Source organism: Acanthaster planci, linkage group LG16 (genome assembly GCF_054643075.1).
Source record: "Acanthaster planci isolate LZ-2023a linkage group LG16, COTS_SCS, whole genome shotgun sequence".
Classification (NCBI taxonomy): Eukaryota; Metazoa; Echinodermata; class Asteroidea; order Valvatida; family Acanthasteridae; genus Acanthaster; species Acanthaster planci.
In genome coordinates, this window is record NC_141792.1 from 9,068,176 (window position 1) to 9,090,141 (window position 21,966).

Consider the following 21,966-nt stretch of genomic DNA (forward strand, 5'->3'; position numbering starts at 1 on the left):
ATAAAAGATGGCATCCATATGAAGATAACAATTGTTTGAACTAGTGCATTCTGCAACTAGTGCATTCATCACTGACATTGATCTGTCGTGCCAAAATGCATGGATTTCTATTACTGCACCAGTGAGTCTAATGTGTCGGTTGACCTTCGTCGATAGACAACCAAGGCAATAAAGGGTTTTCTCTATAGAGAAAGAGCTAAGTGGCTCAAAACAAGCGCAAGAAGAAAACATTCCTGCATAACAATGCTAACTGATTGGACAACATAATATCATTCCCTGATGAAGTTGAATTGTTGTTAGCCCAGGGTGCTCTCAGAAATGGTCCTTTCATCTCGGCTGTGCCTGGTGCATCAAAGCAGCAACCAAGTTTGGGGCGTCCTTGCCAGAATTGGTAATTACTTTCGAACAAATCACAGCAAAGAAGCGCACAGGAGTTTTTCACAAAAAAAAGAAACCCACGGAACTGCTGTATGCAGCATCGCAGGGATTATACAAACAAAACCCAGACCTGAAGTATCTGCTTCAGTTTCCAATGATTTCACCTTTAATTAAGACCTACTAAAACGAGAAAACTAATTTCTAAGACGGTCAAAAAGCCGGAACCTTTTACGGCAGATGAAGCCTTGTCACTCATGATCGAAACCAGCATGACAAAACAATCCTATCAAACTATGCGATCAGCAGCCCAGAAAACCCAAACATCTTACCACCGTACAATGAGTGTGAGGCAGACGAAAGGAAAAACTTTTCTCCAACAAAATGAATGCGCGGCAAGACTCGGCAAAAGTGCTTGTACAAGATCTGCTGGATCACACTGCTCTAAGGATCATTCATGGAATTTAGATCATCACTGAAATTGTTCAGGAAGATGAGCAATTCTCATGTAACTTGATCTGCAAGTGGGCTTTGATCGATCTTTTGGCCACAACGAATACAAACACAAGTTCACCGCGACGGGGCAATCTGATGCCAGTATATTCTGCATTGCACGTGTTCCACTTCAATTAAGTTTCAAAGACTATGCGTTGTGGCAAAACCCAGTCCCATCTCTTCGACAAGATTTGGCCGTCCCATTCACCTCCAATAAAACATGAAATTGTCGAGTTATGCCACGAAGGGGAATGGTCGTACGAATTGGAAGATTGAACAACTGAAGCCAATAAATGTAACTTTGAAAATTGGGTATGAGATGGAAGCAGAGAAAAACATACAGGTAAATGTGCAAGTAAGAGATGATCTACATGAAACTATGGTGAATCGAAAGTAATTAATGCCCTAACATCGACCAAATCATCCGTGAAGTGTTACATCTGTGGAGCAACGCCTACGAAGTTCAATAACATCGAAAAGCTACCGCTGCCAGCTGAGGAGACATACGAGTAAGGCCCTTTTTCCACTCCACAAATGGATTCGCTGTTTTGGGATTCTAATTCACATTTCATGGAGACTTACCATTCAAAAGTGGCACGCAACATCAGACAAAGACAAGGAATTGCTTGCAACCAAAAATAATGAGACCCAAGATCTTTTCAAAGCCGAACTTGGACTCAGAGTGGACGAACCAAAACAGGGTCTAACAACACAAACGATGGACATTCGGCATAAAGAGCATTCCAGACAGAAAAGACATTTGCAGCAATTTGTGGATTAAAGGAATCCATATAGTTCATAAATTGCACATGATCCTTTTGCCCTATCATATTCACTTCCCCTTGACCCTGAAAAATTTGGAGTTTTGCAGGGAAACTACAAAACTACCGATCGAGCTATACACTTGGTTCAAGATGCCAGTAGGCTAAATGTCCATATTCTGCTGATCCCTGGGGCTGAAATTCTGTCATCTTTGGTGCTTCCCATTGGCATGATGAGCTCAAGAAGCCATAAATAAAGACTTCAAATTTACCATGTGGGACATGTAAGACAGACATCAAGTGTTGAAACATTGACTGACGTTTTTCAAAGACTAGTGGTCAGGTCACGGGAGATGTTTGTCCTCAGTTCAAAGTCGGTACGGTCACAACATTCAGGACCCCTCCCTTGCGAAGTTACCAACAGACTCTGATCTTGACACTGACAGTGACCATGGAAACAGCAGTCAGCAAAGGGAATCTTCAGACAGTGATTAGTCCTAAGGGGTAGGTAGGGCAGATCCTATCAGATACCAGACTAGGGGCCTAAATCATCGATTTTAAACACAGTACATAAATTTACTACTTTGAAACCATAACAAGGAAAACCTGTTGGAGAGTCCAGTAAATAAAGATATTTTATTCTATTTTGCACCTTGAACTGTTGCCAGACCAAATATCGGTAAGATGTCGTTTTGAATGGCTTTACAATAAAAATACTTCTGCATTGACAATTACACCAATCAGAAAACTGCATTTTTTCAGACTGTATAAATCTTACCCAAAATTGGTACAAACTGATTTTGTCTAATTCTTACAGTCTTAAATGTCAGGCCTATGAATTTAAGGGAAAAGGTTCCAGTAGATTTGCAACGTAAGGATATTACTTCATACCTGGGCCCACTGCGTAAAATACAATGAATGATGAATATAGAGCCGTTCATTAAAAACGGCATTTGACTGACGTCAAAAACGTTTGGAACAAGTTCCATTAGATTCTATGGGTTGAGAAACCCAGTAGAGTTAATCATTATTTGAGACCTGCACCTGAAAATAATTCTAGCGCACTTTGATCCTATCCTCACCCACTGCACGTATCCACAAGCAGGCCCGCTTATACACACAATTACTTATACAGGCTGTGTGTGATTCAATTTTATCCATGCGTCGCCCTTTTCAAGTTGCAAAAAAGGTCTGTAGTTGGAGTTGAAATAAACTAGTGCCCCTTGCTAAGTTACAGACTGGATACGTTCCTCGACTCAAGTGCAAGTATTAAAGTTGGGGATAAATGCTAAAAAGAGAAATGTTTGTGTAACACTTTACTTCAATAACTTGACAGGTGAAGAGAAAGGGTGAATGTATAAGGACTTCATGACATAACATCATGTGTGTGTAAATAAGCCCTTTAGCTATTTGTTTTTACAGATGGCAAGACATATTTACAATATTATTGGCCAGCATAATGCTATCGATCAACTGATCAAGTTTGACCGGTATCAGTACGGAAAGGACTGTTGTCCATGATGTAATATCTCAGACTAGAAAAAAAAACCAGAAAAGAAAATATAACAAAAGTAATGGAAAGGTGCCCGCCTGGATGTGATTTTGGTAGAAATTTTAAATGTCGTCAAAATATTACATCTCTACCACAAACTCACATCCAAAACAGAAATAACATCGAGGATTACATCATCAGAGTCCAATATCACATCCACTGTCAATGCACCTAACCGAATCACATTATAATCCTGAATGTGATTTCTGACTCAGGTGTGACTTTAGATGATGCCTGCCAAAATCACATTCTATACCCAATATCACATCCACCAAAATCATCTCTCTGCTTTTGTAGGGAAGTCAAATCCAGGCTGTTTATGGGATCAAAGTCTTGCTGAAACCTTTGATTAGTTTGATGAATGTTATTAACTTCCCATTCCACGTCAGTGGTTTAAGTTAAAAATTTAAGTGATCAGTCCCGACGTCCATGTGAAAGATTATTCATGCTGAAAGAAAAATAGAATAATAGGACAGGTGGCGTGCAACTTCAACCTTTTTCCTGTATGACCGATTGCCTGGTTATTCTAAATATGGTTTACTGTTTATCAAAATTACTTTGACTGTAAGTAATAATATTAATGTAGAAAAGACATAATTCTCTGACTTAGTTTAAATGAAATTGATTTGTTGAACTTGTTAATAATAGCCTATAAAGAAATAAAAAAGGGAAAAATTCTTTATCATTGGCGATGTTAACGTCGATTTATTGAAATTAGTATATTAAACCATTCAGTATGTTGCCATTTCTTTGTGCCAATTCCTACTTAACGCTGACAGATTCACCAACTCGTACGCTGTCTAAGAAATTGCTACTTTGATAAATACTACCCTATCTGACAGTACTGGAAAAACGGAAAGCGGTATACTGCTTAATGAACATTTCAGACCATGGTACCAATTCTCCTCTAATATTAGAGACACGGATAAATGATAATTAATAAAACTTTTAAATAAACATTTCTTTGATTCAGTCGTATTACAGCAGACACATTTGAATTGTTTAAAAATTGACTTAAACGACGCCAACAGGAAAACTACTTGTGTTGACAAAAATATAATTATTTTTGAATTATCTTATTGCCGAACTTTCGGTAACTGGTTATCTCACCTTTTCCAGATACCGAAAGCTCGGCATTAAGATAATTCAGAGCACTGATTGTATAATTATATTTTGTCAATAATCCTACCACGGTGCTACGCACCCCTTTTAGGGAAATCACCTGGTCGAAATTCCGTCACATTATTTTTGATAATTTTTCAAAATAATTTTTTTCAAAATTCTTAAAGATGCGTTTTCCTTAAAGAAAGGCTAAGCCCTTAAAAAGCCCTTTCGCGGACCGACAGAGTATTAAATTCAAACAGGTATAGGACAAACTATTTCAGAGTATTTGAAAAATCGGAATCACGGCAATTTCGACAATTACGAGCTTTCCCTAATCAAGATAAATGCTTACATCCAAGCAAAAATTATGACGATTTTGAATAAGCACATAGGCCTACTACAGGTACTAACACTGGTGGAAGATTAACGAGAGTGACGATAGAAATGTAGCCTTCTGACTTAAATACACGTAGAAATCATACAAATAATGCCCAAAATATTTCACACGCTCCCCAATCTTTTAGCCCTCAAGTTACCAGAATGCTTGTAAGAAAGATAACTCAACTGATTCTAATATTCGACGGTTTCACTTTTTTAAACTTTGTATACATTTAGCTTAACCTTTCTTCTTAAAGATTTATCCGCTAAAAGGATCAGACACCATCGGTTCTTGCGGCGCCAAATTTGCCACACATCCGTGAAAAACAAAGCAAAACAAACAAATCTAACCAAACCAATACACAAACATAAACGTTGAGAGTGTCCCCTTCGATTTCGGAAACTTACGATTGCAACGATCTTCACGTCCAGACGGGTGATCCATTCTGTCAAAATTCCGTAACTGTTTTGTTTTGTTTATTATCTTCTTGGGAAGCGATCACGTTGATGGTGTGATCGCCTGTTTCCAGTGTGCGTTGCACTTTTTTAATTATTTGGTGTTGTGCGCAATCAAGGTTTGACCTAAGGGTTGTGTTTTTGTGTTCTACACACTGTTGTTCAATACTCCCCACTAATCAGTTTGTATGATGTAAACTTGAGAAAATATCACTACAGTGTCCATGGGTTTGCCATGCTTTGCATGCACTGGGTGCAGTGCAGACCATCACTCAGAAGACCGGTACATAAAGTATTGCTTATGCGGTCAGACCAACCAAAATGTCGCTTCCCGGGTATACTTCAAAACAAGCTGTGATATGGGGAAACGCAATCACATGGAGGGTATCATCAATTAATTAATACAGGATGAACGTCTTGACGTGGATTTAATCTGCGCATGCGTAATTATAGGCTTTTTAAAAAAAGTGGAAATACAAGCCTGGTACTTGCAATGTGAACGTGGAAACTAGAGGGTGGTAGAATTCCATGAAAGAAGGACGGTGGGTTGGTGAGAGTATTCCCTGACTTCCCTCAAAGTACAATACTCAGGCTAACTCTTTCGTACATGGTTTCAAATCCGTTCAGTTGACTATCATGGCATCGCAAGTAAATTTTAATAATCATTAGACTAAACTTAGAGTTCTCTTTTCGGTACTAAAATTGCCCAAAAGCTCATTAGAACTTTTTTAAATGTAAGAATTACGTTGAAACTATCAATGATGCAGAAAAACTGAAGGGGTGATGAACTTTTAACATTTACAGTTTGTATAACACCTGCCTTCCAGTTCAATAATAAAAATATTGTGAGCCGAAACTGTGAAATAGTTTACTTTTCTAATTCAGATATGCACAAAAACACTCTTTATTGTGTCCAATGAAATATACAGTATTTCATGTGTCCCAGACGCTTGAACTTGGAAAAGGGCATACTCAGTAAACTTTTTATAATCTTATCCATGCCTCTTATGTGATAGTTCGTTTGTTTAATCAAAAGCATACCTCGCAAAAACCTATGCTTTATGATTTTTCCATCTCTAATGGCCTTTCTAATGTGATAGTTCGTTTGTTTAATCAAAAGCATACCTCGCAAAAACCTATGCTTTATGATCTTTCCATCTCTAATGGCCTTTCTAACTTTTATTTACACAATGTTGAAAACGTAGAAAGTCAATAAACGAAGTCACATACACTTATTTATAGTACACGTGATCAGTGCATTAAAATTATATTTCAGAATAACAAGCATTGCCGTTTTCTAATCCCCATTACTACACTCATTACCTGTGGCATGCTGACCCCTTGAAATCCCATCATAACTCCTGAACACGTCAACTAACACGTTGACAAACTCGTCTTGTGGCGGACACACCGTGTCATTGGGTGCTTTGTAGTTTCCAAAATAAAACTCTAAACATCCATTAAATGTTTCCAACTGACTGGTGCCCGGGCAAGCGAAGCTCCCGTTATTAAAAGTAGTCAGTGGATCGTCGTCACAGGCTTCATACCTTTTTGCAGCGAATTCCAGGTCGTCGAACTTCTGGCCATCGTAGCTCTCATTGGAAAAGCAGACGCAGCCTCGATTGAGTTCGTTGGCGAAGTTAGGGGGACGCCCATACCCAAAGGTGTCGAAGAGCTCCTGGTATAGTTCATTGGCACAAGGACAAGTACCGTTCCATCCCCGTGGGGGATTTCTGTTGTCGAAATAAACGTGCAGACATGTATCATAGTAGATAATAACCTCTGGCTCTGGACAAACGTAGGGCATGCCCGTGCCTCCAGGCAGCAAGTTGCTCTCCAGCTCAATGAGACAGTGGGTCAGGAGCGGAAAGGGGAAATCGCTCACAAACCCGCAACGGTCCATGACTGGCATTCCGGCGAGGCTGTCACCAGTATTGTTGCTGACAAAGTTACGGGGATCATTGCAGACGCAGTCGGGAGGCTCCTCTCGTCCATACGCTGTCTCAAGCATCTCTATAAACACGTCAAAACATGGACAATCGTCCGGTGAGATTGGAGGTCCATCAAAGTCAGGTGCCTCAAAGTGGTATCCAAAACAGAACAGCATAGCGTCAGTATAGCCCGACGCAGGACACAGAGGAGAATCAGGATTAGCCTCACAGTAAAGGAGTCGTGGGTAAGGAAAACCATTGTAACATCCTTGACGCCCGAGTTGAACACCACGCGAAGCGTAGACATTATCGAAAAAGCTTCCGCTAGACGAAAAACTGTAACTGAACGAGGACCAATCAATTTGTCGACGTTTACGTCTTGAAGCGCAACCACAGCCGCCGTCTGGACCAAAGTCAAATGTCAACTCGAAGATCAAGGTGCCAAAAGACGCGCACACACTCGGTGGTGAGTCACAAACAGCGCTAGCGTTTCCACTGAAAGGTTGGCCATCTAAAGAAACACTTCCGAGGTGGTAATCTAAACATTGGGCCGTTTCTTGAATCTCTGTAGCAGGGGGGCAGTAAAAGCCGTCGGATAGAGTTCGGTTGTCGTCTTCCCCAAGAGCGAGGCACTCCCTGAACGTAACAAATTCGAATAATTCGTGGATGGAAGGGGTCGGAGGGTCCTCGGTACCAAAGGTGTCGTTGAGTTGATTGTACAGATCTTCCAGAGAGGGACAAGATATAACCTGACTGGAATTAGGCTTACAGTTGCTTGCACGCCTATCAAAGTGATAGTCCAGGCAGTTGGAGAAATACAGTAAAGTGTCATTGTCCGGACAGACGAATCCGTTGGTACTTGCTACCGGGGGTTCATCGATGTAAAACAGACAATACAAAAGTCTTGGGTAGGGGAAATGATGTATGTGTCTGTCCATTTGTCGAGTCCATCCACCCCTAAATTGTTCAAGCCGGAGGTAATTATTCGCGTAGCTAAAACGATGACAGTGTAGAAGTGGCATTGGCGTTGTTGGCAATTCCGTTGTGGGAATCTCCGTAGTTGTGGGCAACTCCGTTGTCGTTGGGATTTCCGTGGTTGTTAGCGACTCCGTAGTCATGGGAGTTTCAGTTATTGAGGGTAACTTTGTAGTGGTTGGAATATCCGTTGTTGTAGGCAACTCCGTGGTCGTTGGAATTTCTGTGGTTGTGAGCAACCCTGTTGTCGTGGAAATGTTTGCGGTTGTCGGTAACCCGCTCATCGTTGTAACATCCTGCGTAGTGGGCAAGTCCTCCTCTGTGGAAGTGTCCATGGCTGTAGTCATCTGCGTAGTCGTGGGAATGTCCTTGGTTGTGGATGGCAGCTGCCTCGTTGTGTCAATGACTCTGCTTGTTTCCAAGTAAGCAGTGGTGGGGATAACCTGGATAGTGGTCTGTGACCTACTTGAGGGAGTTGGTCGGGACGTTTTCGCTCCTTCTTGTGTGGGTGTCGGGGTCTCAGTCGTAGCAATGCCAGACGTCGACGACAATTTCATTGTTGTGGCAGGTTTTGTCGTGATGAGTGTTGTTGTGGGAGCTTTAATAGAAAAAAAATGAGCGCATTCGTATTGTTTAAGAATAAAGATCTACGTTGTAATGCTAAAACAGTGAAGTTAATAAGATTTACCGGTAGGGCCTATAATACAAATGCACCATTTATGATGATCCCGGCACTAGTAAGGAATGTCTTTCCAATTCTGACCTTCAACCAATGATATAACAAGACACTGGACCACTGAAAAGGCCACCACGTGAACAATTTTGAGTTTGCGAGAGAACAATTATTTTACCCTTATACAATAGCGAAAAGCACACCGAATTCAAAACTAACCACCGTAGAACGTCTGTTGCATAAAATGTATTTGGTCGGGGAAACGACGGTTTTTTGTTATTTTGAACGTTTACTTAACTTTGAATGAAAATCAGTTTAAATTGAATACAAAACAGACTAAAAAACCCCGGGGTGAATGTGATACTTAATTACTTACAATTACTTATAATATTGCTTAAATAACTGGTCCTTATTACTTATTACCTATGATTTCTTTAAGCTTCGGGCCAAGTAACACCAACAGCTGCTGTTAGACTTCATCTGTAATACCGATAATCCCTTTACCATTGAATCTTTCCAGAAAATGGTGTTACCAAATGTGGCGTTTTTGTTTTTCTCAGTTTGATGTAATTATTGGTTTGTGCTTTTGCTTATTTGTGCAATGAGAATAGTTTACATGGTGGCAGCGAACACGCCCACGATACACAAAAACGGTTCCCTTGCGATACAGTGGCATTTCTTTATTGATGTAGGTATCGTGACATCAGTGGCCGTATTTATCATCTGGTGCCTAAGAACAATAAAGGGGGCATGCGCTGTCTCTTAAAATAGATTCGAAAATATCTATCAAATAAGTCGATTGAAGTAATTAAAACTAATAGCCGATTTGCCCTTTGAATTTACTCGATTCATAACATCATTCAACCAGTTTATGTTGTACCTTGGCATTCTGGAGGGAGGAAGCCTTCCGGACAGGAGCAGCTACAGACGTCTATGGCTCTGTTCACTGTCCCTCCATTGAAACAGTAAAGATTACAAACTGGAAAAGAAACAAGAAATAGAGTGATTGATGTGTCTTTTTTTCTGGAAAATTAAAAGTGAAATATTTGCCAGTGCTCAGTTAAAAAGTATTTTGGTCAAATCTAAGTAAATTGCTTTCTGTGAAAAGACGGCGTATGATGAATGGCTTTGATACGGTGCACATATTCTGATGCTGTACAGCTGCGAATATTTAAGTTTCCTATATATGAAGCAAATATACTTGGAATTATATCAATCTTACATCGTTTTACTCAACCACTAAAACACTCGAAGGTGTGTGCAACAAGATAAATGAACGACTATAATATGGTTTTCGAAAACAAAATTCAGGCTGGCAACCAATATTCTGACAGAACATACCATCGAACACGACGAGCGTGGCCGGCACGAAACTGAACTGACCGAGGTTACCAATTAGCGCCCGTTCTTCCAGTTTCTCGCGGAAGACTTCTTTGAATGGTATGTCTGCGTTGGTATTTTCCGTGTAGATGCTCTCGAAGGTGATTACAATGCTACCTCGCCTGTTGGGCAAGAAGATTGGCAACCTTAAGTAGCTTTAACGTCGTTGACGCTTCATGTACGCTGCTTAAATCGGGGTGTGTCCCACCATTCCTAAACCAAGCTGGATGCTTCTTGGCCACGGTTTGAAAAGTGACACCAGTACGCATATCAACTATGCAAATTAAACACGTTTTACTGCTGGTAACAGCCAAAGCTTTCTGCGGACAAAGTCGCCACTATTGATCACTTTGAAGCATGAGAATTGACGGGGGAGAGGAATTTACAAACATCAGTCTCTGTTTTTCGAATGGTGGGTCACAAATCTAAATCCAAGTTTGATGCCGGACGATCGAGGATGACTTAGCCAGTCGCAATCACCTACATCCCAAAGACGGCTCTTCGTACTTCGTAGGTACCAGCGAATTAACAATAATTAAGAAATACTTTTTGTTACAGTAAACCTTTTGACACGTAAGAACTTGTAGCAGATTTGTGAGTATTACAAAGACTTATAGTGGACTACGACTAACACTTTTGAAGGAAAACAGGATGAACAAAATTCAAGGTTCTCTGTTGTTAACTTCATATAAGGAGATTTGTTTTAGGTGTGGTGTGGAAAAAGGACTGATATTATTCACCTGGATGAAAACGGCAATATATTAAGAATCTTTTCCATGAAGAAATGTGTGTAAAAAGAATAATTTTGTATATTGTCAGTCATGGTTTTTGAAACAGATAGCAATGGGATTTTAACTTACGAAATATCATGCACAACTGTTTCGAGATATCCCTCACTCGCAGATCCACGTTCGAATAAGTTGTCCATCTTTCAAGCAGACGCAGAATCGGGCAAGAAGATAGCAACATACAAGTACGACGGTTTAATAAACCAAGGGACTTCCCAATTATCTTAGTAAAACACAGCTTTTGGTAATGATCGAACAATAACTAACACACGACAAAACAAAAGGAACCAGGCACAAAACAGAAACGGTCACAGTCAGCTCCAAAATATGTACCTTGTATTCTCTGAGGGCAGTACAGTAAGGTTTGGGGCTGCAACCTCATGTAACTAACTGGACGTGTATTACCACACGCTGCAAAGTGGAGTAAACGTTCTTGATTTGTCTGATTTTTTTTTCATTTTCTAGGATGTCTCGGAAAGCCAGAGTCACTCAGTTCATTACCACTTTTTCGGGAGTTAAAACACATGATTCACAGTAACTGTGGTCATTTAATTTTGTGTTTGGAAAACCCATTTTGCCAAGTAAATGCATCAGTTGCTAAACAACGCTTTCTGCCGGCAGTGAAAACACGGAGTAAAGGTTTGCTTACCTCATCAATGAAATTTTGAGCCAGGGCCTGGTAATCAGCCGAAGTGGGGTCGTCATACGCTGGAATGTACTCGAGGTCAAAGGTTATGTTGCCACCCACAAACTCTATTGATCGAGAAGCGTTTTTAAATTTAAAATTAAGTACAAAAAGCAGGCAGGGATTCAGGGATGGGGTTTAGGTCAGCCCTCTATGACATAGAAAAAAGAAGCAATGAATTTTAGATTACGAGAAAAACTAGTTGACATTCTGTAGATGTTATTATTTGTACTTAATAAGGGTGTAATGCATCAGCTATCTGTGTTCCTGTTCACAACAATTGGATATTTTTAATAAGGGATTAACCCCTGATAAAATTACTGGATCAGCCCCTTTAAAACCTTACATTTCAATTAAAACCAACCCCAAGTACTTGACATTAAAAGATGAATACAGAGATTGGAATACAGATTTAGTTTGTTTACAAGATCACACTAAAGCCGAACTTCATTGCTGTGTGTTTACTCATAAAAGATTTAAAAGATTGACAGACTCTCGAGAGGGTTAACTTCGCCGTCAAGCTAAGTTCCTTAACAGAATACAAGGGCATGGAGAACGGGTCTAACGAAAACCCCTTGTCCAATCTTTGTTTCATTAATAGAGGTCCACAAAACAGAAGCCTTGGATTTGCCTCATTGAGCATTTGAAATGCACCAGATTGCAGGGTGTGGTATCCTTTCAAGGGAGGCATGCCCTTACGTTCCCCATTAGTTGCTTTTAACACAGAGTATTAACTTCGGTGTACTATACTTTCTGTATGACAATAGGTTAGTTATATTCCTTTGCAAAGGGCATCTGTTCAGTTGCTCCCCGAGGCCACACAAAAACGTTTAGATTTTTTCGTTTTGTGGTTGCTCAGACAGGCGAAAATTGCGGGCATTTACGCCTTTGTCACAATGATGCATCACTCATCAAGCATGAAACCCACTAAATTTTCGTGCCAAACCCAGATTGGATTATTTGCGTGGGTGAGCGGTTTTTAAATTAAAACTCTATTACGTGTAGAGTCACCACTCAAATCCAGACGATATTAATACAGGTATCCAAAATGGGTCTTCAAAATTTAGAAAGCAATATAAACAAAAATACTCACCGATTTCGAGCGTCATTGCTACAAAAGGACAAAATCGAAGAAAAATATTACTTTGCAGTAGGCCTATCATTTAGAGCATCGATTTATGGAGTTTTCGGTTTTCATAACAATTGTCAGGTTTTCATATATTTGAACGAAACAGACTGTGCCTGGGAAACATTTGCAAGTTTTTTCTTCATTCAGGAAATCCAATGAATGGTGTAATTACGCCATTTTGTCAGGCAACAGATGCAGTGATATCAACGAGCTAGCATCAAAATAGGCTATGTAAAAGCATATATACCGTACTTGGATTCCATTCTCTTTTTAATGGGCTATGATCTGCATTATCTGTGCAGAAAATCACAACTGCAAGTTTAAAACCTATAATTCAGCCTAGAAGGCACCACAAGGATATAGGGAAAACCTACAAATATTGAAAAACAGGTATTTTTCTCAAATTGTCTACGCTTTTGAGAGGAATCCTCTAGGTGATTTCGACGTAAATGTCACTTCTAATGATGTAGTTTATAATATTACACTTTACCTGCTTGTTCACGAGGCGTCAGCTGGGCTGTCAAAGGATGGATAAAGAGATATTTTGTCACAAAATGCCAAAGACAAAGAGAAGTACGAATAGGGTTCATTTTTATTCGTATCAGGGTATATAAAAAAAACAATTTTTCATGACCAAATATAGATTTAGTTGGGAGCTTCCTCAAGCCGGGGAAATGAAGCAAGACCTTTTGTGAATTCCCCACACAACAAGGCGCGATGCTGAATGATTCATTATACATGTACAGTTAGATTAGTATAAAGGTATGGAATATTTATATTAAATAGTTTATACTTAAAACCACACTCCTAAGGACAGTGAACACCCAGACGTGATGAACGGAGTACGGAGAGTCTGTTGAACTACCCATCCATGTGATGCTTATTTGATACCATAAAGAAGTTCACCATTGCAAAGGTTAAATTTTATGAGCCAATAGTGTATACTTTTACCTCAAGCGTTTGCATGGTAAAGGTTGAGGGGATACTGCATTACCCAGCACCTCTACTTACTGCTCAAGAAAATTGCTGGAAATATGCCTCCCAGCAACAAAAGAAACACAACAAAAAAAAGAACAAAGCAGAGGATGACGCGCTTTATCCTCTCCTCCGGTGGGAACCCACGTCTTTTGTAGTACATGGAATACCTCCTCCATCCCCCCTGACTGAAATCGTCCAAGGGAATGTCCAGGATGTCTTCCTCCACTCCAAAACGAGGCCAGCGATGAAACTTACGGGTTCCCGCCAGGCCGCTAGGATTTGTGAACTCATAGACAACATCTGCGTCAGGATTGCGCTGTGTGATCATATTAATACATGATAATTGTCAATTATCTTAAAAACTAAAGTTTTGCTCTAGCTTTAGTCATTTCCGCTCCTTTCGAAGACCTTATTTATTATTTTGTTTTATTTATAGAGTCTCACTTACCGTTACTCTAGTATGAAAAGAGTACGTCTGTCATTGTGCAACCGAAAGGTTAGTGAGCTACGTTTGGCATATACAAGTCATAATTCAACGTCTCACCAGAAGACTTTCTCTTTTTGTTAAAGACTTCAACTCACTGTAAACAAAGTTAAATAATCAAAACAAAACATAGACATCATTGGCCTTGTTCAGGTAATTTTCCCGCGGAACCAACGTCAAGGGGGGAAATATGAAAACAGATTGAATATTTAAAAAAATGATATGAGTACGGTAAACCTTTTAATGTAGCAATGTGGAAGAAAATGTGTCTTACCAGATCTTGCTGGTTGAACATGGTTGTTAGTCCTCGGTCCTCTCGGGCTGGGTTTTGGACCACTTCATCCAGAGTTCCTAAGTTTGATGATCAACTAAGCTTAGAGATTTGCTCTCCCTTGCAGTGAGGGTTGTTCCGCTCATAAACTCCGCTGGAAGTGGCGTTCGTTTGTTCCCCTGAACTGAACGTGACCGGCGATCAATAGTTTATACGTTCGCCGACGAAAACGTCACTGGATGGATTTCTTTTTATTCACAGAAGAAAGGTGGTGGGCATTGCAAACGTCCGACAACACAAGGTACAGTGGCTTCATATCGCATTTCAGCCCAATTACCAAACCACTGCAGTCCGCAACGGTCAGTGCGCAGGAATTAAAAGGACACCAAAATATCGGGGGGGGGGAATATTTGAGTAAATAATTCCACGAAGCTTTCTTGACTCTTCTATATACCGCGAAAAAAGGAGTAACCGTTCTGCACAAAAGGTAGCCTGCAAATCAGCAATATAACCTTGAAAATTGCACAATGGACTGAACGGAGTGTTAATCTTTCCCCGCAGGGACCATTGAAAGCCAGACCTTCACGCACTGCAACGCAAATCAATGGTATCCTGGAATCCATATATTCACTACGTCGTATTTAACCCTGATATAGAAGTTGTCAGTCGTTTGGTCATATCGAACAGAGGGTCACACTTTGGGTCAGTAATGGTCCATCTTTGTTCCCCTTTTCTTTCTTATTCCCTCTGGCTTTTCTCCCAGAAGGTAGAGTACAAGTGTAAAAGATAAACTTAACTCTTGATGTGAACATCAACCCTGCAAGGTACATTCAGGTACCTTCAGGTACAACATTATTTACAAAGATGTCAATTATCTCCTACGTCTTATTACACAGGTATGGTGATCATGGGAAATCTGACAGACCAAAACTTAATTTGGCAATATTTTTGTTTAACATTAAGAGCCGTCTGACTTTTGCTTTTGGTGCCAATGAAGGCCCGAAGTTCAGGTACGTTTAAATGCCCCCAAAACCTAAATGTCAATACATCGGTCAATTCCAGTATATTCCAGAAAAATATATCATTGTGAAACACTTGTACAAGTAGTAACCAAAATCAAAAGATGTTTTAATTAGAATTGTTTTGATGAAAAAAGTCTTCATGTCTCCCTTGTTAGGAAACTGACCTGAAACTGGGGGCGCCTTATCACATGGGGGTGCCTCATTAAATATGACCTTGCCTTCACGGTGTTAGTCTCCTATAGGATTCTACTATTCTAAAGACCGACCTGTGATGCCATGAAACACTGCGGGCCCCCTCTTGCAGCACATTCCAAAATGTAGAAAATCCATTTTAAGTTGATGTATGGCACGATGTTTGCTGTAAATGCTTGCAAAATACGCGTGTCTGAATATCCAAGCTGATGACGCTATTAGACCAGAAGTTATGAAAAAGACCTTCATTGTTTCCAAAAAAATGCAGAAAAAAAAAGAAATTTGAGATATAAGCAATCTTGACTAGCTCAAATTATAGAATAAATACAGGCTTCTATTTTTCTTGGCGGGACGCTTGAGTGAGCAAAGTCATTGGACAGTACCTCGAAGTGGCGTGGGCACCCTTTACAGAAGGCCGCAAAGGGTGACCACCCCGAACCAATGTCTCATTCAAAACAGTGTAAAAATCAACAAAGTTTACTGCTAGAAAACATTTAAGCTGATATTAATGGAGTTTCCCAAACAATGATTTTGGAATGACCTTCATCTTTAAATGGCCTTTCAATTTTTAGCAGGTTAGCCACTTACATTAAACACCCCAATAACCCCCCCCACGAAAAATAACTTTTCCCGACCTTAAAAGCCGTACGTTTTCAAACAGTACCCCTCTATATTTTGTGAGTCACTTAGGACCATTTTGTCAACTGTAATTTTATCAACTCTGACTCCAAGAGAATCTCTCCTCCCCAAACAAGGAGTTGACCCTTGGCTATATTTTAATTATTAAGAAGAGAATGAAGAAATGTTCAGTTTTACTGATGGGAGGAAAACCCCAGAGACACATTCCGGGGACAAACCACGGAATCAGGCAGGGACTGAAAACCCAATCCACATGGGGTACTAGGTGGGATTCAAACCCTTGCAGAGGTGGAATGCGAGGAAAGAGGCACTACACCAACTTGACTCCTCGCTGATTATTGGACAGGAAAAAAAGCCCACTAGCTCGGTAAAATTTCGTTATTAATACGGCGGTAAAAAGAAACGCCACGGTAACAAAACAATCTCCATATGCAGTTTTTGGTTGGTTGGACTTTTACTGTGAAGGGGGATATCACAAAGGGATCTTGTACGAAATTATGCCATCTGAAGCACACTAACATCTTATGTGAGTTTAGGGTTTGTTTTACTTACGTATCTAGGGGATGGGCTGGGGAAACAACATTCCCTAACTAACACGCACTTTCCTTGGTAAATGCTTCAGAACTAAGGCAAGTATTTCCTTTTAATCTTTATGGTTTGAAAATGACCATTAAATCTGCAAATCACGGCAACAAAAAAGGCCGGACAAACAGTTTGCAATGATTGAAGGCATTGTACCTACTTCGAACGAGCTTTGCAACGTATAGTTGACACTGATCGAAAGCCACTTGCCTAGGTAGGGCGGCCCGACCCACGAACAACAAATCGAGCCGTTGGTGAGCATACGAGAACAGGCCGCTTGAACTAAACCATTGTGTTAACAATCTTGATGGCATTGTTGTTTCGGCCAAACACATATCTTTAGCCGGTTGAGGGCGCTATTTAAGGGTAAAGAGGAGCTTCTGATAATGTAATGACTTCACGCTTATTGACCGGTTTTGCGTCTGACTCTGCCTATTAATTAAGAGCTCTCCCGGTAACGTTTCATTCAGTGATTAGTAATTAGTATTCCTTTATCCAAAATGTGTGATTAGTGCTATTACTTTCGTCTTATTTTCTGTTAACCTGTATGGTCATAAATTGTCAAAGCATTATGACTACATGGCTCAGTTACACGTCGTTGGGATATTAGGTATGTCTACATGCATGCCGTTTTCGTTTTGCAAGAGGTACATTACACAGTAACTGGATAGTTGGTAGTAGCATTATCCTACCCTGCATGTACCACCAATGTGTCCTTGATGTACCATATATCTGAACCATCATAGTATAGCCAGGTAGAAATGAACATTGAACTAACAATTCATAAATACCTCAGACAGTCTCCCTATTCGCCTGAGGCTCGGGCATGAGTCGCGTCCATAGTCTCCTTAGCCGGTCTTAACCGCACGTTAAATTTAAGACCGGCCAATAAGTAAATCATCTGAATCCGACGAAGCACTGCCCCTGAAATGACATAGCAAAATTTAACAGATTCAGTTATAAGTTGTACCAACAACAAAAAACTAGAAAACAAAGAAGTAAAAAAATGAAAAAAAAAATAGTAAAAAAAATGCAAGAACAAAAACAACTGATTAACACACCATGTGTTTCACCTAATTTACTCATTTTACGACTTAGACTTACGAATGTGGCCCAGTCGCACAGCAGAGCAAGTCCACATTGACGAACCTTCGCAATTGTCATTTACACACAAGCTGCAAAAAGGGTCTGTTTATAAAAGTGAACCTCCTTTACATGAACGTCTACAGTTGCGGCTCCGAATAATAATACTTTTTACCGACCAAGACCTCAGCCGCAAAGTAGAGGATGTGCTTCAGGAACATACCCATGATGAAATCGCTCCATCATGACTGACTGATTTCTATTAGACGATAAGACAGGGGTGGGAGAGTTGTGACGCAAACTAGTTTCGCCTGAAGAGAAACTGAGCAGTTTTTCTTCACATTTTCGACATTGATGAAGCTTACACTATCACACTCGTATCTACATTGAAATAAATGTACTGAAACGATAGAAAATTGTTTTGAGATTAGCTCTAAAGACTTAAAAAAAATCACAATTTAACTAATCACTTTTTAAAACGAAGTTGTTACTGTCTCTGAATTTGAATGGATTAAACTGGTTAAACATGTCCAAGATGTTGCAACAATGGGAGACTTTGAGACGCTTGGAAGCTGCAAACATGCCAATCCTTTAAACTAATTCTTTGCATGTGCGCGTTGTTTTGAGCATGCGTACATAGTTCTGTGTATGCGTAATACTATGCTAAAGGACCGGTGTGTCTGCTGCCACCAGAGTCTGAAAGTCTCCCATTGAGACGAGGAAACCTTCTCGCTTATGTTCACAACATCTAGCTTGATGAATTATTGAATTTTACTAAAAGTGAATGCAAATGCTTTTTTAAATTTTGGTGTAAAAATGTCCAATACAGAGATTCGAAAAATTATAGTTATTGGATTCAATTATGTATAATTTAAAAGAGTATATATAATCATTAAAAGCATTCAAAGCGCGAAAACAGTTAAAGCAGAATAGTCATCAAAATCCTAAGAATCCGAATCAACGCGATCCCCTTATTGTTTGTAAACTTAACTTGTGGGAACAAAGATGTTTCATTAGGTGCATGTAATACAATTCCCATCTTTATTTTAACTATGGGTACAATAATGTCGCCTTTGTTGTCCAGTAAATGAATATCTCTCACAGTGAGGCTAAATCATGGTCAGGTTCCTTTCCATTTCAGAGTGTTCAGTGAATGCATTGGATCTAGGAAGCACGATCTAAAATTTCCATCTAGTGAAGAGAGCCTGTGCATAAAATGACACCACTGCTTTATTTCAGTATGAGATATGTTTTCGCTTTGTAGTCTAATTCCAGAAATTTTTTTTAATATTATTGAGTCATGTCTGAAGTTCCTTGAATTGTTCATTTGAACCCACATACGTAGCCATAATCCAATCAGTTAAAACATATTATCAGTAAGTTCTATGTTTGACTGGGTGAGATCGACCGGTCGATCTTTCAAGGCACTTTGGTCTGGTTCCTGTGTATCTTGGGGAGGCACACGCGGGTGTTTAAAGTCATAGGCAACGAGAACAACAAAAACCAGGAATATTGTGATACCGATGTAACAGGCCAGCTGGCCCCTCAGATCCCACGGGTCGAAGAACGTGGTCACAAACCCGCAGGTCAAGTTCCCCTTGTCGTTCGTAATGACGGGGGCGATACAGACATAGAACGTGGTCCCGCCATCTACCTCACCCGGGGAGTACAGAGTCGTGGTGGGGGACAGTTCCTCGCTGACGAGCTCGACGTCGTAGACACTGGAGACGGTAAGGTCAAAACCCTCCAGGCGGGAGACGTTGAAGCCGTTGAGTTGATACCCCCAGTGTACGGTGAAATTGTGTTGGGTCACGTTGGAGAAGGTGACATCGATGACCTCGATGGCGAGGTAAAGGTCAAGGGTAGTGGAGAGGAGGAATACAGCTAGGAAGACATTAAGCGTGCTACCTGCCATCTTGTGCAGTCTGGGTATCTCTCAATTCGAAACCAATAGTTATTTTGATAGACTTTGTTTATCGAGCCTTTGCTCCGTGGAAAGCCTTTCACACTACTGTAACTTCAATAAGGCACGTCATCCTAGTATCGAGAAGAGAAGCGGTAATATAATTGAGTTAATACAAAACCTCAAGAATGCATCTTTTTGTCTCATTAACCTCGTTTATGATGTTCAATACAATATTCCTGTGGCCTTATATAAACAAAAAATGAATTAAGGTGTTAGTGTCAGTATCTTTCATGTTGTCTCCGCGTTTATGGCAACAAAGTTTTAATACAAGTTTAAAATTAAAATCTTTGTTGTTTAAGTTCTATTTGCTGCCATTTTGTTTTTTTATGCTAATGAAATGTTCCTACTCATGAGCAAAACTGTGAGGTCATTTCAGGAAGAACTCACTAGCTGTTACATTGGTTTGCCCACATAAAAACCTTCTTTTTATACGTTTTCTTGCCTGAACTTTGTTTTCTTTGTTAATTCATTATGGTGTCACGTTTGGCAGCAAGGAACCCTTTTCTGTGAAATATTTTTAGTGAATAAATTGTGCGTTCACAATTTCCGTAGAATTGAAACCTGTGCAGTGAACAGTGACAGCGCCCCCAGTTGTCTGGGAAACCATGAATAAAGTTAAATGTTAAGAAAAAATGAGAACACTACACTTCTGTATGCAACGAGCCTAATAATAATAAGAAGAGTGTAGGATTGAAACAAAGACATTTGAAAGACAAATTCGTTGCAGCAACACTTAAAAGTCTGAAATAGAAAATTGCAAGTGCTGTATAGCAACGCCAGACCACCCAGGAGTCCTTGCTAAGGCACGTCCTGTTGACAATGCTGACATTCAACGGATGAGGTAACCTACTGCATAATAAATATTAGGTATCACACCCAATTGCTTGGGAGTGGGCCCCGAGAGAAGCTTGAACCAAAAACATTCTGTTGATGATGTACTTTTTTTTCTTGGTACGTACACAGGGCTATAGTGGCACTTACTGCCGGGGGCCAGCTGCCCATCCCCGGGAAATTGTGACCACTTGCTCTTCCGAAACGGTTTTACCGTCAAGAAAAGGGATATAGATTCTTTTCAGGAGGAAATAAAAAGGGACCATTTTTTATAAAGACAAAATCCCATTTTCCCCCTCCCCCGACCAAAGACCTGTGTATGCTATTGTCCTGATTAATTTTCTGAGCAAAATCAACTCCCCTTGTCATATTACCACTGAATCATTCAGTGAAAGGAAGTGAGACCTATGAAGAGCAAACCATAAATAGTATGATATCTTCTCAAGTAGTACACCTGGATTCGTTTTTCTACTTGCTGGATAAGTTCTTCCTTGGTGTTTTAAAATCAGCCTTTGCCATTCCATGCTGTTTGTTTTGTTTGAATTTAACACTAGAGTCGCTGGTTTCTGTTTACCAATTGACTTTGGAATACCTCATCAAAATATTTGATGCGGCATAGTACACTCACGGTCTAGGATCGGTTGATATTGGAAACCGGATTTAGAAAATACCAGATGCTTTTTTAAGAAGTATGTGCAAACATTGAATTTCAGTGGTGCTAATTTAATTTGAAGATGAAACAAAATACTGACCGACATCACAAGTGAAGAAAACCAGAGAGACGCTGCACTTGGAACTCACCAGTGTCTTTCTCTCATTTATTCTGTCTTCCCGATGCAGCGCAGCTACTCAGGCAATCAGAAACTGTCCAGAGATCAATGCAATCAGACTTTCCGGGAAATCTTATATCCACTTTAACACGAGCACGGATTTTTCTTCCTTCGAGCCAGACATCAGTTACTTGTTTTGGTTTCTGTGCGCCATTTTGGTCGTGCATTAAACACGTTTGGGCTCAAAGGTCACTGCCGCAATTGTTAACTAAAATAAACCTGTCGGATACCAGACTATCTCCCCATTACAACCAGGATTAATGATTAACCTCTTTTTCTCGATGAAAATGTTTGCAGCGTTTTAATATTGTATTACAAGTGGGTTGCAAAGTCACTGTAATTTTTTTCTCCCTCAAGTTTAAACTGTTTGCGGACACCGCTCTGGACTTCATTTTTAGTTCCTTTT

The 21,966-nt window shown here is 40.0% G+C and overlaps 2 protein-coding genes across 7 annotated transcripts; both read right to left on the reverse strand.

Moving 5' to 3' along the window:
• Window positions 1–2,240: 2,240 nt before the first annotated feature.
• Window positions 2,241–14,558, reverse strand: LOC110982696 (uncharacterized). 3 transcript variants are annotated; one of them, XR_015427969.1, is made up of 10 exons: window positions 14,419–14,558; window positions 13,694–13,976; window positions 13,173–13,199; window positions 12,647–12,664; window positions 11,518–11,621; window positions 10,941–11,008; window positions 10,042–10,202; window positions 9,581–9,679; window positions 6,247–8,625; window positions 2,241–6,162 (listed from the first exon to the last, which is right to left on the reverse strand). XR_015427969.1 is itself a non-coding variant. In XM_087147180.1 (9 exons), exons 1-9 carry the CDS (start codon window positions 14,437–14,439, stop codon window positions 6,419–6,421), a joined length of 2,988 nt encoding a protein of 995 aa, XP_087003306.1. In that variant the 5' UTR covers window positions 14,440–14,558; the 3' UTR covers window positions 2,241–6,418. The 3 variants fall into 3 exon arrangements, 2 of the variants coding, with proteins under 2 accessions (XP_087003306.1, XP_087003307.1); XM_087147180.1 differs by having other exon boundaries at window positions 2,241–8,625; XM_087147181.1 differs by lacking the exon at window positions 14,419–14,558 and having other exon boundaries at window positions 2,241–8,625; window positions 13,828–13,934.
• Window positions 14,559–15,233: 675 nt separating this feature from the next.
• LOC147796472 (uncharacterized) lies at window positions 15,234–21,730 on the reverse strand. 4 transcript variants are annotated; one of them, XM_087147186.1, is made up of 3 exons: window positions 21,532–21,730; window positions 19,455–19,970; window positions 15,234–17,774 (listed from the first exon to the last, which is right to left on the reverse strand). In XM_087147186.1, the coding sequence occupies exons 2-3, from the start codon at window positions 19,846–19,848 to the stop codon at window positions 17,656–17,658; spliced, it is 513 nt and encodes a 170-aa protein (XP_087003312.1). In that variant the 5' UTR covers window positions 19,849–19,970; window positions 21,532–21,730; the 3' UTR covers window positions 15,234–17,655. The 4 variants fall into 4 exon arrangements, with proteins under 4 accessions (XP_087003312.1, XP_087003310.1, XP_087003309.1 ...); XM_087147184.1 differs by having other exon boundaries at window positions 15,234–19,866; XM_087147183.1 differs by having other exon boundaries at window positions 15,234–19,970.
• Between the last annotated feature and the right edge of the window lie 236 nt (window positions 21,731–21,966).